Genomic DNA, 16695 nt, shown 5'->3' on the forward strand with positions numbered 1-16695 from the left:
GTATGTACAGATCTCTTTCTTACAAGTGTGTTGATGTCCTTAAAAAAAACAATAACCATGCAGTAAGGTGTGTGTTAGAAAGAACAGATTACTCAGTCACAAATAAATAAGAAAAGAGGAACTGACACACTGTGATGATGCAAGGAATACAAAACAATTTAGAATACAGAAAATTTACAGTGTGTGAAACAGGAAAGCGGAGAGTGGAAAGAAAAATGTAGAATGTTGCCTTATTTAAACTGTGTATAATATTTTGAAGCATAGAGCTATAACAAAAGCCTTAAATGCTCCCCTGAGGGTTTAAATGGGATTTATACAGTTCATCTGTATAGTTCTCTACATGGAGTGAATTTCACTCAGCATATATAGGCACAATTTTTAAAATGTGTGCAGTACCTGCTAGTTCAAATTGGTCTGTCATCCCTCCCCCACACACATGCACACTTCTTGCTGTCTGCTCCTCCATCCACTCCTGAAACAAAACACAATGGGATTGCCATTCTTCCATGCTTGTTGCTCCCAGCTTTCCTCTTTTAGGTTTCCCAGTCTTCAAACCTCCCACAAGGCTCCATCCCACCTTCTCACTCCTTCAGCACCCTGCTACTTATTCTTTCACCCAAAATCCCACTCACCTGTGGGCATGCAGTTTTTTCCAGCCCAGAGCACAGAAGATGAGCCAACATCATGCTTCATATGCAAGGATGGATGTAAAAACCATGTCAGTGTTTTAATTATCTAGAGCATGACATTGCACTACAATTTTACTGCTGAATGCAACCAGGAACCACCAAGTCCTGAAATATGGAAGAAGACAAATGTTCGTCTCCTCTCATTATATAATATGCACCTGCACTCCATTTAATACAAAAATCTTAAAAAGCAAGCCTTTGACTTCAAAATATAACTGCAGGTCTCCTCAAATTTCAGAATTTGTGCATGTTGTTAAATTACCAACATATATTATTTCCTCTCTGTTACGTGGATATTTGCTCCAACCTCCTCACATGTCTCTCCCTCACTGTTTTACCACAAGTTCCCTCCCTTAACTCCCATGCTCCTTCCCTCCTTCTTTGCCCTTCTCACCTTGTACCCTCCTCCCTAGTCTCTCTCTCCCCTCTTAACTGTCCCCTATCTCTTCTTTAATCTTTGCACCTACTAGTTCATCCCTTTTCCCACCTTCCCTGTTCCCTAATCCTGCCTGAATTTAAAAATACAATCTAAAAAGTGACCAATCAAACAAAGAATGTAGAATAACATGGTATTTTATACACCACTCTGTCTGCATGCTGTGTTCCTTTTCTCCCACCTTCAGCCCATTTTGTTTCTTTAGATTGTGAGCTCTTTAGTCCATGGACCAGAGATTTATAAAGGTAACTCCCTTGGAAATCTGGCCCCTTGTCTTCTTTTTAGAGCACAGAGTGCAATGGGCCCCAAATTCTGACTTTGCACACTAACATAATAGAAATAACAAAATACATAAATAAATAGCTAAAATTAATCTAAGAATGTAACATAAGAACAGCCATACTGGCTCAGATCAATGGTCCATCAAACCCAGTATCCTGTCTTCCGACAGTGGCCAATGCCAGGTGCTTCAGGGGGAATGAACAGAACAGGTAACCATCAAGTGATCCATCTCATCCCTCACCCCTAGCTTCTGGCAAATCCTGCCCATCTAGCTAATAGCCACTGATGGACCTGTCCACATGAACTTATCTAGTTCTTTTTTGAACCCTGTTATAGTCTTGGCTTTCACAACATCCTCTGGCAAGGAGTTCCAGAGCACTGTGTGAAGAAATACTTCCTTTTGTTCATTTTAAACCTGCTGCCTATTAATTTAATCTGGTGACCCCTAGTTCTTGTGTTATAAGAAAGAGTAAATAGCACTTCCTTATTTACTTTCCCCACACTAGTCATGATTTTATAGACCTCTGTCATATCCTCCCTTAGTTGTCTCTTTTCCAAGATGAAAAGTCCTAGTTTTATTAATCTCTCCTCATATGGAAGCATTTCCATACCACTAATCATTTTTGATGCCCTTTTCTGTACCTTTTCCAATTCTGATTATCTTTTTTTGAGAGGGGGCAACCAGATCTGCACACAGTATTCAAGATGTGGGCATACTATGCATTTATACAGAGGCAATATGATATTTTCTGTCTTATTATCTATCCCTTTCCTAATGATTCCCAACATTCTGTTAGTTTTTTGTCTGCTGCTGCACACTGAGTGGCTGTTTTCTGAGAACTATCCACAATGACTCCAAGATCTCTTTCGTGAGTGGGAAAAGCTAATTTAGACCCCACCATTTTATATGTATATGTAATCAAGGAAATAGATTTATAATATTATAATAATAAACCTAGTAAAACTGTCACTTTTAAATAGTGGAAATATATTATCTCTGGAAGCCTAAATTTACATCACCCCAATGATACAGGATTCCTTTGATGTCACCAGTTACTCATCAGCCTATCTGGTGGTTGCATGTAGTCAAACAGAAAGCAATAACATTAACAGTTAGAAGCTGCCTTTTCTCTGTGTGCTAGGCAATGATCACTACAGTTAACTTTTAAAAGGCCTAATTTCTTTAAGTAATGCCGAGGGACATGGTCAATCTGAAATCAAGCTGATCTAAAAAATGAATTAAAAGATCTTTCCGGCCCTACACCTGCCACTGATTCCCCCTTCCAGTTTTTATGGGTTTTCCATATTTTCCTATTTTAAACATATTTTCCCCTTTACTGTTCCTATGTGAAATACGGACATAAACTGAAGGGAATTGATGCAGTCGTGCAAGTTGTTCTATGTGGCCAGACACCAGCCCCTGCTCAGTCTCAATGAAGTCAACTGAGTGACACCAGCAGAGAATCAGGGTCAGGATGAAGAGGTCAGTTTGGAGCTACAGAAAGGGTGATCATTTGTCTATAAACCAGCAAGGTCAACATTTTCAGGGAACAACAGTCCGCTAGATAGGAGTTCCTCCACATAAAGTGTTCAAATAAGCCAGGGTAACATGTTTTTCATACTATTAAGCTGTTTTCATTGGTTGCATGCTGGGCTGCTGTGACAACAATGCTTAACGAGCTTGCCTGGAGAGGCACTAAACCAGTGAAGACAATCTGCAGAATCAAAACAACTTGCATCTTCACTGAGTAGCTGGATATGGTGACACCAGCCATACAGATGGCCAGCCGCACAAATTCTGGTTCTCAGCTCCTGCCCATGTCCTACGCTATCTTCCTCTCTGACTCATCCTGCCAGACTGAGCCCAAACTCTCCACAGCAGGTGCCTTTTATTGTGCGCTGAAGGAAATTAATGAATTCCCCATAGCTGTCCCAGCCCTACTGCCTTACAAATCACTGGACTCAGGGCAGACAGCTATGCTTCTTCTAGCTCAGGGGTTCTCAAATCAGGGGTCGTGACCTCTCAGGGGGTTGCAAGGTTATTGGCTGGAGATCGCGAGCTGTCAGCTCATGTGCAGAGCAGGGCTGATAGCCCAAGCGCTGCCGTGTGCGGGGCTGCCAGCCCAGGCCCCTCCAGCCCAGCTCCACCATCAACCTCACTCCACTTCCAGCATTTAAAATAGTGTTAAATAATGTGCTTTGAACTTATAAGGGGGGGGTCACACTCAGAGGCTTGCTGTGTGAAAGGGGTCGCCAATACAAAAAGTTTGTGAACCACTGTAAATCTAGGTGAAGGAAAGGGGTTAACTCATTCCTTGCCAATTTCAGGACATGGACTATACACAACATTATCATTTGAAAGTGGTGTTTTGTTTCAAAATATCATCCCCATAAATGGGGGAAAATAAAATTAAAGAGATTATATTTTGAATTTAGGCTTTATAGGCTCGATTGTCACACACGTTTAGTCATGCAGACTGCATAAAAATGGCATTTACAAGCCAGATTCTCTTAAATTCAATGGAACTGTGAAGGATGTGACTTGAGGATGCGGCTCTTATGCATCAAGATGAGAATACAAATAGATAAGACAACGAAGCGAAATCAGCATCAGTACCAATGTGATGTTTGCTCTCCCAACGCAGGGCCTGAGCAGCTGGGTGTGGAAGGGATCTGAAGGACACAGAAGAGAGGAAAGCTCCTTTACAAAGGCCACTGATCCAGTTCTCTTCTCCAAGGTTACAACGATCTCCGATCCACTGACATCAACCCCCCAATACCCATGTGTGGAGAGAATGGCCAGTAAGTCTCTTCCCACACCCCAAAATTCCCCACTGCCTTGCGGAACAGGGAAAACTTCGGTACAGTTCTACTCTGCAGCACACAGAAGATGCAGCCTGCCATGAACAGATGCCCTAAATCCTGTACCGGGGGCATGGATCAGCATTCAGGTCACACTGCTGTCAGTACCCAGCCCAAGCTGGGCAAGCTAATGATTCAACCCATGGACCAAATTTGGTGATGAATCCTGGTCACATGCCACCTGAGGCACATTGCGCATGTGCTAAGAACAATCCTGTACCTTTTCCTCTCCAGCGTGGACTATCAGCGCCTATGCAGAAGAAAGGATTTACCCATAAATGAGTAAATGACATTTTTAACACTCCAAAAACACGAAGCTTACAGACTTAGTCAAATCATATGCACATTTTCAAACTTGGCTAGCATGAAAGTATCCCATTTGAAACTTAGCTTTCATTTTACATAACATCACCATCTGTGAGATAATTAGCTAGTGTGGGTCTGGGAATATTAGCTTAAATTGTTGTCTTTGATACAGAAAGTTTGCTGGGCCATTGTAGCGTACAAATAGGGTACACAGAGAAAATGGTTTGTTTTCTGCATGCCAGAGAAACAACTGTTTCAGAGATATGTTTCAAACAGACAAATCTATACTCCATCCCTATGACTGGCTGTATAAAGGGATCTAGGGAGTCAAATACATTGTAGTTATGTACCATCTGTAATTCTCAAGGTAATCACAGGCTTAGGATTCCTAGCTACAATTTCCTTTTACATAATCATGTAAGATGCCACAGATATTAGCCACCCACCCACCTATTACCATATTCTGGAGATCAGCTTCTTAATAATATTCTCGGGGAGGCCTACTTACTATATTAACTTTCCGGAAGAGGTACAGCACTAACAGCATGAGAGAATTTTCTGCCATCCCTCGCCTTCCATCTGCCCATTTTCTTTGGTTTCAATATTTAGGGGTTCACAGCACCTGAGATTTGCTTTGAACTTTGGGTTCAGACACAAAATCTCAAATTGAAACGCTGTTGAAACCACTGGGGTTTACCTAGTTTTCCTTTGAAACTATACAAAACCATTAATTTTGCATGATTTCAGTGCGAGAGCCAAAAAATAGGGCCAGATGTGACTGAAACTGGGCTCAGACTCACTTGAAAGTAAAGCTGTCCAGAGAACAACTATTCCATTTCTCAACCACTTTTGAAACAAAAGCTTTCAAACATTTTTTTGTGAAAATGGAATTGTGTTGATATGCTCATTTTTGGATCTAAACATGAGCTTTTCAATTTGGGGCTTTTTGGGGGTGCAGACCTCTCTGGTCAGTGATTCCATAGCTATTGTGACATTCCCCAGGATGCAACCTGAACTGCTGTGTCCCTTTAGCTCTCCAACCTGGGATGACTTTTACACTGCTTTGCTAGTGAACAGCAAAGCCCCCAGGCTCTGCTCACTCACACCACCAGCATGCAAAGTCACTCCCAGCTGAGTACATGAGTGCTATGCCCAGCCATCCATGAATTACTTGCAAGATGACATATCCCTCAGTCCCAGCCTTGCCCCCCTGAAATGTGCATCTTCTACCATTCAGGAGCCCACTGGATTGTACAAGTTCATAAATAACCCATCAGTCCAACAATGAGTAATGAATATGCACGAGCCCTGTTGACCGGAGGAGAGATTTCCCAAATACTTCAATCAAACACACTGGTTTCGATAAAACAATAGAACAAATTTATTAACTAGAGAAAGATAGATTTTAAGTGATTATAAGTGGTCAGGCACAAAAGTCAGAATTGGTTATGAAAGAAATAAAAGGATAAACACGCAAGGTTATTCCTAAAGGTTATCAGGCTAATAAACTTAAAAGCAAAAAGGGTTGTCTCCCATGAGCTGCAATACATTTCACAAGCTGCATCCCTTTCCAGCCTGCGACCACTCCCCCTCCTTTGTTCAGTTCTTTGAGAGTCGTTGTTATCATAAGCAGAGAGATGGAAGGAGGAGAGAGGGGTCCTGTGGAAGTCACTGTCCTTTACTTTTATACCGTCCTCCTCTCTTTGAGGATTAACTTTCCTCCCAGCTGTAGATAAACAGTCCCCTGTGTACCTGAGATTCGCACCGTATTTGGAAGGAAATGTACATTTCTTGTTTACACTTCCCTGCTGCTGAAGAATGGCAGTTTAAGTAATAGCCCACTTGACTTTGTTGATACCTGTCTGGTGTTGCTAGTGTGTCTCTGTCTCTGAAAAGCTACTTTGTGGGCATTACCCAGAACTACAATATAGTTCAGTAACAATCATATAACAAAATCTCATAATTTTACATGAACTGTTGTTACACACATTTCAATAAGATAATAATATTCAGCAGATTATGAGTTTTCAAATGATACCTCACAAGGCATACTTTATACAAAACATATCATAACCATATAAAATTAGTGAACATGGGGAACAAGATGTCACAACCACAACAGCCCTAGTCTGAAATTCACGTGTATAATATAACCTGAAACCAGATGTTGCATTACTTCAGGTTGCAAGATGAACATTTCACACAACTACACACCAAAGCCATGCTCTATCTGTGACTGAACAGGCAAAGCTTGTACAGGACAAAGTGCTAATCTTTCATATTGCAACTATTTTCTTCTCTTTCTGCCCTCACATGAATACAGCAAGTTTTCTGATATTCTACAAAATTCTAAGAGAGAAAATTCAGACACTGAACTATTTAAATGAGATCTGTGTTTAAGGAGCTTTAGAAATTGTAAATTATGTAAAAAACAAAAACATGGGCATGAGATCAGTGTGAGAGGAAACATACACAAACAGAAAATCTGGTCCACAGCCATGTAAGTATCACTCTCATACGAGGCCTATAGATTTTTGTATTGGGGAAATAAAACACTGACAATGATTATTTTTCAAGTAGGTCAAACTAAATGTTTGAAAGATGATTTGATTCATTTTGTCACATTGAGTCAGATCAGTTATGAAAAGCTACTCTTGTCAAGCAACATGAAATCAATAGTAATCCTGGATACAGTATATAGTCCTTTTTATTTAACGTTTTGTCTGCCACTAAAATATTGATGAAAACCATGAAATCAAAATAAATCAGGCACTCATGACAGTTAACATCAACCCACCCTGAAACATCACACAATGAAACAGCAAAAATGGAATTCAGACATTAGTATTAAGAATCCAATGCAACCCATGTTACATCTCAAGGTTTCTTCTGTTTCATTAAAGGATTTATCATTAGCAGGATTTTCTCTTCCAACTCAATTTTATAATCAAGGGGCTCACAAAACACTGCTCATTCATTATGGATCTCCTGAAACTCTTTAGATGGCCCGAGAGGAATTTAGAAGTGCATACCCTAATTGCCATTAAGAATGTAGTCCTACAGCAATAGTTCTATGCTTCATGTAACCCTAACTTTCTTCTCCAAAGTCCTTTCACCTATCTGCTTTCCAGGACTGTATTATAGTCAGAACTTACTATTTGTATTGTGGTATTGCCTAAGAGCTCCAGTCATAGACCCCCCATTGTGCTAGGTACTGTACAAACACAAGACAAAAAGAGGGTCCATGCCCCAAACAGCTTACAATCTAAAAACTTGTACATATAGCCAGGGCTTGAAAAACTCAATATTGATTGAAATTGAGATACACTATAGCCGAATGGTTAGGGCACTCACATGGTAGGTATGAGAGTCAGGTTCAAGTCTCTGCTCCGATGACTAATTATTTGTACACTGTGTAACAGCTTCAACAAAAGAAATTGAGAGAGACGGCCAAAAGTACCCAATAGCCTTGTGGGTAGAGCACTCTTCTGGGATTTGGGAGACATTGATTCGACTCTCTGTTCCAAATTAGGCAGAGTGGTGATTCAAAACTGGGTTTCCCATACCCCAAGTGAGTACTCTAATCACTGCACTATTGGGTATTCTGGAACACATGCGGCAGCCAGCTAGCCTACCCCAAACATTCCCAACTTGCTCACTCCGATATCTATATTCTGTGTGGATTAGATGTGCTCTGATCACTCCTACCAGATCAGGGATCATAGGCAAGATAGGCAGGAGAAAGCTTAATCTGAAAATGCTGCTGGATTTTAGGTGTGAGAAAGCAGCTCATTAGCGGTGGTGTAGCATCAGAACTTAGATGCCTTTGCACATGCTCATCAGTGGAAACTTAGGCACCTATGGGGATTAGGCACCTATGGGGTTGGGCAGTAGCTGAGCAGTGGTTGTGTGAATATCAGTGGTGCCTAAATATTGAAATTAGGTGCCTAAAGAGGCAGTTAGACAACTAAGTCTCTATGTAAATCTAGCCTTTAGTTCACATTTGGAGAATTATCTTCACAATCTCTAGTGTAAGAGGATCTGATTTCCAGAGGTCTGAGCATCTGTGGTTTTCACTGACTTCACTTAGAGTGAATATTTAAATAATATTTAATATTATTTAATATTTAATATCTAATATTTTAAAAAGTGAAAGCTTGGATTCTTTGGAAGCTGATGACATTTACTCAGAAAAGCTTCCTACTTGCTCTGGGCAACTGGATTTTTCAAGCCCTATGTATAATCCATGGAAGGTAGGACTATATAAAACAGCCCTCAGAAGAGAGAGAGGTGGAAGGATCCTGGAGGGAAAAAACAAAACAAAAACTGCCTTTTTCTTTCCCTGTCTTTCAAGGACCCTGCAAAGATCTCCTTCTGAACTGGCAGGGTCTGGAGTATCTCACATTGCTCTCATGAGAGTTTCCAATGCCTGCAAAAAGCGTTACAAACTTTGGAGTGTGTGGAATCCAGCATCATTTCCATCAGCAGGATGATCACCTGCATGACACAAGGCCACTGGAGATGAAAAGAAGACCAAAATGTGTAATGGGTGAAAGAGAAGAATTCTCAAGTCTTGCAGAGGTGATTTCTCTTTCAAATTTCTTTTCCCCCAGTCCATCTCTAATAGAACAGTGTGATCAATGACATTCTAAATTGCGAGGTCTGGTTCCATTAAGACATTATTAGCCTTGAACATCCACACAAAGTTTTTGTGATTTAGGGTAAGAAAATCATTTCTAAATATCTGAAAGAACTTTGTTACTCTGTCTACAGCTATAAGTGTGCTTATTTATCTGGGTTTGTTTCTTTGTTTCCAAGTACCAGTTTACATAAACTTTACATAAAAATTTACATAAAAGAAAATCAGGTTTCCTTACAGCGCAGTTTGCTAATGAATTCCATTTCACATTTCCAATGGAAATGGGAATTACAGAAGTTGACAGGCAAAGCTGGTGTCTGCATTAAGAATACATTTTATATATGAAAGTCTCTGCCTGTATCTCTTTCTCCATATCTACAGCTTGTTTTTCTTTCTATGAACCATATGTGTAACACTATTAGTGTTTGAACTGCCAGCCTATTAACATCATATCTTAATTTCTCAGAAGTTAAAAGACTCATGGAAAAAAACAGAAAATTCTCAGTTATTTTAAGGCTTCCTGCACTTGCTAAAAAATTAATGTGTTTAAAATTCAAAGGCAAGCAACAAACTCATACCAATAGACATACCCATTGAATGTGAACATATTTTCATGTTACAGTATTATGTAAAAATGGAAGAAAGGCAGGAAAATTGATTAGTCTATTATTTAACCCAATGCTGCTATTATCAGTTTCTTTTTCTCTGCTTAAAATATTCCCTGCCTGATAAATCGAGGCCTCTTCAGCTGTAGGCAGGGTCTAATTTCCAGTTAGGCACAGCAGGCAGGTGCCTAGGGGCGCCGGCGTTCTAGGGGCATCTACACAATGGTGGATTACTGCATGGGCCAGCGGGGCCCATGGTCAAGGGCCCCAGCCAATTTGAGGCCCCTCATGAGCACCAGAACTCTAGCCCCACCCCCTGCTCCTCCTCAGGTCCTGTCACCCTGCTCCTCCTTTTCCCCCTGAGGCTCTGCCCCCTGACCAGGTTGGAAGCTAGAGCCTAAGGGTGAGCATATTCCCCCACTCAGAGCTGGCCGAGGCAGTTGCCCCAGCCCCTCTCTACCCTACCTCTGCACTGGCCCGGCCAGCCCCTCTCTCCCTTGTCATCCTCTCCCCCGCCCCGCATGCAGAAAACAAAGGTCAGCTATAGGCGGAGTGTGGGGAGGTGAAGATACTGTGTCTAGGGGCGTATAAGATGTAAATCCGGCCCTGGCTGTAAGGTCAGTGGCATAAGGGGTCAAGAGCAGAGCCCCATCCTTAGTTCTCTTGACTTTAAAGGGGTTTTAAACCCTCATACACTTTTCGGCCAAGATCCTGTGAAGACTTACACACAAACTTCACCTGTTAGAGGTTTTGCTGGATCAGAATATTTCATGGTAGCTAATTGGACATATTTGTTAAAATGTTTACTAGTATTGTTAATATTAGTAGTTATATGGTTGAAAAAAATACATCACTAGGCTAGAAATCACCACACTGATGTTCTAATTGTGTGCGAATGTAAATATGTTGATTCAAGTTTACATGCAATTACTAGCACTGAATGATATGTAAGGCTATGTCTACACTTGGAGCTAGGGATAGGATTCTCTAGCTTGCTTAGACATACTCTCATTAGCTCTCATCAAGATAGAATGCTAAAAATAGTAGTGTAGCACAGCAGCAGTGAGAGATGGCAGAAGCTAGCCACGCGAAGTACATACCCAAAGGGTTCAGGCAGGTGTGTACTCATCACAGCAAGCCAGTGATGCTGCCTGTGGTACCACAGCAACAGTACTATTTTTAGTGCAGTAGCTCAATGAGAGCTAGCACGAGGGAATCACATTCCTAGCTCTAAGAGTAGACATAGCCGAAATGCACATCCTCTACTGATCTGTGAGAATTTAGAAGTCTTTGGTACAAATTCTGCTCTTAGTGATGCCAGCAAAAATATAGAGCAACTCTACTAACCCAGATACTCTGGGTTTATATCTGCGTGAATGAAATGGACTTTGGCCTGTTGAGTACAAAGATACATATGTGTTAAACTGATATATAATATCACAATAAAACTGATATATAAGCATCCACGGAAGCTCTATTCATGCTCCATTTGTATTCGTGAATGGAGATGGAATTGAAAATTATCAAAAGCTTATGCATAAACATCAATTCTTTCACTTAGCATAGTATCAGGGGAAGGCCTTCACAAACACAGTGTGGCACCTGGAGTTACAACAATTAGGCTCAATGGGAAAAAAATTAAAAGTTAGGGGGAAAATTAGGAGTAAAACCACATTAATCATAAACAGCTTGAAAAGGCGAGGTTTATGATTAATCTTGCCCAACATTTATTGTGACAACTAATTCAAATTAAAACATGATCATAACACATGGCACACTAAATCTACAGAATTAATTGGACTTTCATTTGAAGCACAGATTAGAAACCGAATTGATGAGAAGCAAGAAAATCGTGGCACAGAGTGAGAAGAGGTTTTCTCTATCACAGTTGAAAGATGCAGTAGACTGCTTAGTAATAAGCATGCACCAGATTGTGTCTTTCACAATCTGAGCCACAGTCAGGGCTGGGTGAACATGCACCACACCAGGGGGAGCTCTGTATCTTCAGAGGCATGATCCTTTCTCCATCTCTCCTTAAGATATTGGGATCTGCATGAATCCCACCTCTCTGTCCTCTTTGGGATGACCTGCACTCATAAGATGCTAGGAGAAAGCAGTCTCTGTGGTAGTACTCAGTAGGTAGGAGGGACAAGAGAAGGCTTCTGGCTCTCTTCTTATACCATGCAATTGCCAGAGGCAAATTGCTCCCTATATCAATAGATTAGACTCTTAATAAAATTCTATTTAGGAAGGGAATTTCCACAACTGAGAACTTCTTTGATAAATTCCATTCACATCTCTTACTATACCAATCTCTTCCACTAGTTCAGAGGGAAATCCCTTAAGATCTCCTGTTAAGGAAAGAGAAACATTTCCTAGCCATTGGAATATGACATCTAGGAAAGCAAATAGATGGCATTCATGCATATTATCAGCTGAAATTAAGAAGTTCTCAACCTACTAGTCCAAATTCATGGTCATGTCACTACAATGTGATTTTCGTTCAAACGTTCTCTTTGTCTGTCCAGCAATAAATCTTTAAATTTTCCTTCTTAAGAGTCATTATAAATATCCTAGATGAGAACAGCTCCCTCTTAATGAAACTTTTTTCTAAGCAATACATTCATTAGATTTTATCTGCTAAGTAGTGTGTATAGGCCATTAAAAGTGCTTGAAAGTTAATTATGCAGAAGATTATCAGGATAGTAATGGTTATCATTATGGAGTGGATAAATAGGTCTCAAATTTCAGCCTTTGAAAAGCTGACATTCTAATAGGGTCATATCCTACTCACGGAATACTTCAATTGAAATTAAATAGCCAAATTCACAGATGGAATAAACAGGGAAGTGACTGGTCAAATTCTGCTCTCACAAGCACTTGGGTAAATCTGAGGTAACTTCACTGACAACAAGTGAGATACTCTGGATTTACATCAGAGCTTGAAAAATCTAATTGCCCATGTAACCCAGCGGTGAGTGTGTGTTGTGTATTACAGGTGCCTCTGTGACCAATCTGCAGAAGATATGAGACTTTTACAGCCCTACCTAGAAAGAACCTTAGCTGGTGAGCTCAAGCAGTAAAGACCTGTGTTTTTAGCTCTGGAGATCCCCAGCTCAGTTTCTGATGTGTTGGCCAAGATGGTGCTGTCTCATCAGTTCATATGGGAACTTTTCCCTGATAAATGGGGGGTGGACTACGACATCAGTTTCTGAAAATTGTAAGCTTTTATTAGTTCCTTAGCTTCTGGGAACAATGACCATGTCTTTGTGTTTCTACAGCACCCAGTAAAATGGAGCCCAAGTACTGATTGTGAGCTCTAGATGCTACTGAATATCAATATTTTTAAAAATAATCATACAAAATCAATTAAAAAAAATTTCCAGCCTTATGGTAGGTAAGATAAACTTGTCACTATGAACTGTACATAAACCAATGCAGTGTGGTCTTTCCGAGGCAAGAGACTGCTCCAGTGATTCAGATGCCGAGCATACTGTTGATGAAGCAAATTGACAAATCCAGCCCAAAACTGTACCTGGGAGAGACACCCACACACATACACTCTTACATTCTGGAAGCACTAAGATCCAGCTGTCTTCCCTCCTCTCCAACATGTGGTATTAAGAGAAATCCGCAAAGAGGAGTCAGCCAGAGACTCCAGCCAGTAGGGGCAGGAGCAGCCAAAGCAGGGACCTTTGGTCCATGGGAGAACCTTCTACCACATTGACTAGATATCCTCTGCCCTGTGCTGACTGGCTGTTTGCTCCAACCCTCCCTGTCCCAGCCTCACAATCTCTTCACTTGAGCGTCACTGCACACCTGCCTCTCTTACCATCTTCTCCCCTGCCCTGTGCCCCCTCCCTTTCCTTTTAGCTTACCCCCTCCTAAGTATACTCACCTAAAGAGGGGAAAAAAGATTTAAAAAAACATGGAATAACATGCTGTTTGCTGTCATCACATTGTTCACTCTGCTTGCTTATTAGACCCCTCCCCCACCTTGTGTCTGTCTTGTCTATTTAGATTGTAAGCTCTTTGGAGCAGGGACCATCTTCTATAATGTGTTTGTATAGCACTTAACACAATGGGGTTCTGGTCCATGACAGGTACTCCTAGGCAGTATAATAAATAATAATGAAAAATATACTTCCCCCCTACTACAACTTTGATTGATATAGTTCTGGCTTCTACAATGACCATTCTTGAACCTTCCCAGAAAAACCAAAGAAAATCAGACTTGACATTTTTTATATTTCTAACTTTAAAAAAATACCATTCTTCATCATGAAAAATACAAAAACCAAAAAAATAGCATAAGCCCATGAAAACATTTTCAATATATATTGCAAGTGAAATCCTGACCCATTTGAAGTCAATGGCAGTTTTACCACTGACTTCAGTGGAGAGAGGATTTCTCTCTTTCTGTTCATCTTCAAGACAAATGGTATTTTTCACCCCCTACCCCAAGACAGAGTTCTACATCTAGGTCCTTCTATTTGTACAACTTAGACTGGCTATACATAAAAATCCTCTCCAAACTATGTTGTATGTTCAAAATTAAATTAATAATTTACTATATTCTTTTTGGATACTGACCAATCAAGATCTAAATTTACTGATATCTCTTAGTCATTAGAACTGTAATGTAGGCCAGACTTGATATATATCATCTTTAGGGACAGCTTCAGCTAACTGAAACTATGGGTTCTACCAAATGTAGGTTGAAACAGTTTATCACTCAAAATCAGAGCTTCTTTAATTCAGAGGGTTAGGTGAGTCCAAGGTCCTAGGAATTTCTATGATCGCATAAATGGGATAAGATTAGAACAGATTTGGATTATCCAAATTGGTGTAAATTTACCAGTATAACTCAAAGAGATTTGTTCTTTCTCAGAAATGAAACGTCCAATAAAAGGTTTAGAAAACATAGCAATTGCCCTATCCCTTTTATGATTCTGACTGCATCTTAATTTATGATGCATTCTGACGCTATGACGGGTGCCCATCTTTTTAAATCAAAAGATAAATCTTAATGAAAGTTTTTGGGTTTTGTTTTTCTTAACACAACAATGAACTTCCTTCTGTCATGACAATTAACTTCTTTCAATCATCACAAAAGTAAATATTAAAGACACACGAAAAGCAGAACCAACTTTTTAGCAGAAGCCTTGAAGGTCCTCAATAGGGTGGAGTTCAACCTCTCCAGTATCCGTGCAGCTTTTTTGCCAAGAAATTATACATCAAAGTGGTGACAGTGAGTCACCACAAATTACTTTGGAAGAACTACACCCAGTGGTTTCAGAACATAAAATTAACAGATGCAATGGCCTTTAGAATAAATCGCAAACTAGAATTGCCAGGGAACATTTTGCTATATGACTTTTCTCAGAAATAAAGTCACTTTCCTTTTCTCACTGCCCTACTTGATCACTCATTCAACAGATTCAAAAGCACATGGCTAGAGTAATCCTAAGAGCTTCTTAGTAAAATAGTTAGGCTTTGCTTCCAGATGTAATAAAGCTGTGCCCCCACAAATCCAGCCTTCTCTTTCTTAAACAGTTTGGCGCTCAGATTACATCAGGGTCTCCTTTGTGTACAGTTGAACTTTTCAACCAGTTCATGAAGATTTGAAAACTAAGAGGTCTTTTTTAAGAGATTAAAAAAATTATAATGAGTCAATACCATCCAGTTCTGCCAGCCAATCAACTAGATTGTGTGTTGAAATGTAGAAAAATTGTTTCTACGGGTGGGGTTTCAATGATTGTGACTGATACAGATCATGCACTTTGCATAAAATGGATTTATTATGGTTCAAACTGCAGTATTAAAGCAACTCAAGACATAAATGACAAACTCTCTTTTCTCTGTCATATCTTGGCATTTTAAAGGCACACAGTTGTTGAGATCAAAGAATCAACATTCTCCCAGGCTAGAACTTTAAACTAAAATTTTCAAGTGCTAGCTGCTGTTTTTCACTGCATCTCCTGGCAGTTCTGTTGTTGAACTTGAAAGTTTGTTTTTAAAACAGAATTTTGTTACTAACATTTGTAAGCTCTAGTCACTTGCTAAGTGAGCATGGCTGTACAGGAATCCATACACCTTGTATCTCTGCACCCTTAGCATTCTCTTCCCAGACACACCTTTTTGCTGGGCTTTCCCACACCACAAAAGAGGAGATTTTTAAGCCTTTCCGTGGCAAAGACCAGAGCACACTTACTATAAACTGCTGGTCATCCTCCTTTCTTTAAACCAAAATGACTAGGGTCATGATCTTCTGCCCAATTGTCAAACACTCTCTCTCTCTCGCTCACACACACACACTACATTTCTACAGTCCACGCAAACATCCCAGGATTACATAGTCAAGCAATTTTCTAAATGTATCTTTACATAAAATCAGACACGATGATTAAGGAACTCATTTCCCAAAATGCAACACTTTATGGGCACATGATCACACATATTCATTGGTTTGCACATAAATACCATGGAAAAAGATTAATCTATAACTCAGGAAGAAAACTGCCATGGGTTATAAACAGCAGCTGTTTTACAAATGCATAGAGTACGGTACCTTTTCCATTCACAGTTTCTTCTTCCATTTTCCTCACAGCTTCTCGGCCTTCACTTTCATCGTTTCCAGCTGTCATCATCAAGAAAACACAAAATTAATAATGCAATCAGCTTAAAAACTATTGAGAACCGCGTCATCCCACAAGTATAGGTTAACCATAATGTAAACTGCCACAGCTGGAAAGCAAACAACAAGCTTGAAGTGAAAGAGAATTATTTATTGCAATCACATTAACAGAGGTTTCAGAAAGCACCATACAAACACATCGCTGTTCACACATGACTAGACTGTTTTGTCTCTTCTAG

The 16695-nt window shown here is 40.1% G+C and overlaps 1 protein-coding gene across 4 annotated transcripts in view; it reads right to left on the reverse strand.

Annotated features, from left to right (window-relative positions):
• ZBED1 (zinc finger BED-type containing 1) overlaps positions 1-16695 on the reverse strand; it is a 229456-nt gene that overhangs the window by 145986 nt on the left and 66775 nt on the right. For 3 of the 4 annotated variants that reach the window (XR_010919271.1, XR_010919270.1, XM_067545726.1), the window contains exon 3: positions 16391-16459. The exons of the other annotated variant lie outside the window; for it this stretch is intronic. Coding sequence is in view for 1 of the 3 variants with exons in the window: in XM_067545726.1 (XP_067401827.1) it covers positions 16391-16459 (69 nt within the window). In the remaining 2 variants the exon portion in view is untranslated. The remainder of the gene's footprint in view (positions 1-16390; positions 16460-16695) is intronic. 4 annotated transcript variants of the gene reach the window in all.

This window comes from Emydura macquarii, unplaced genomic scaffold (genome assembly GCF_026122565.2).
Source record: "Emydura macquarii macquarii isolate MOO-44397 ecotype Brisbane River unplaced genomic scaffold, CSIRO-AGI_Emac_v2 contig_1070, whole genome shotgun sequence".
Classification (NCBI taxonomy): domain Eukaryota; kingdom Metazoa; phylum Chordata; order Testudines; family Chelidae; genus Emydura; species Emydura macquarii.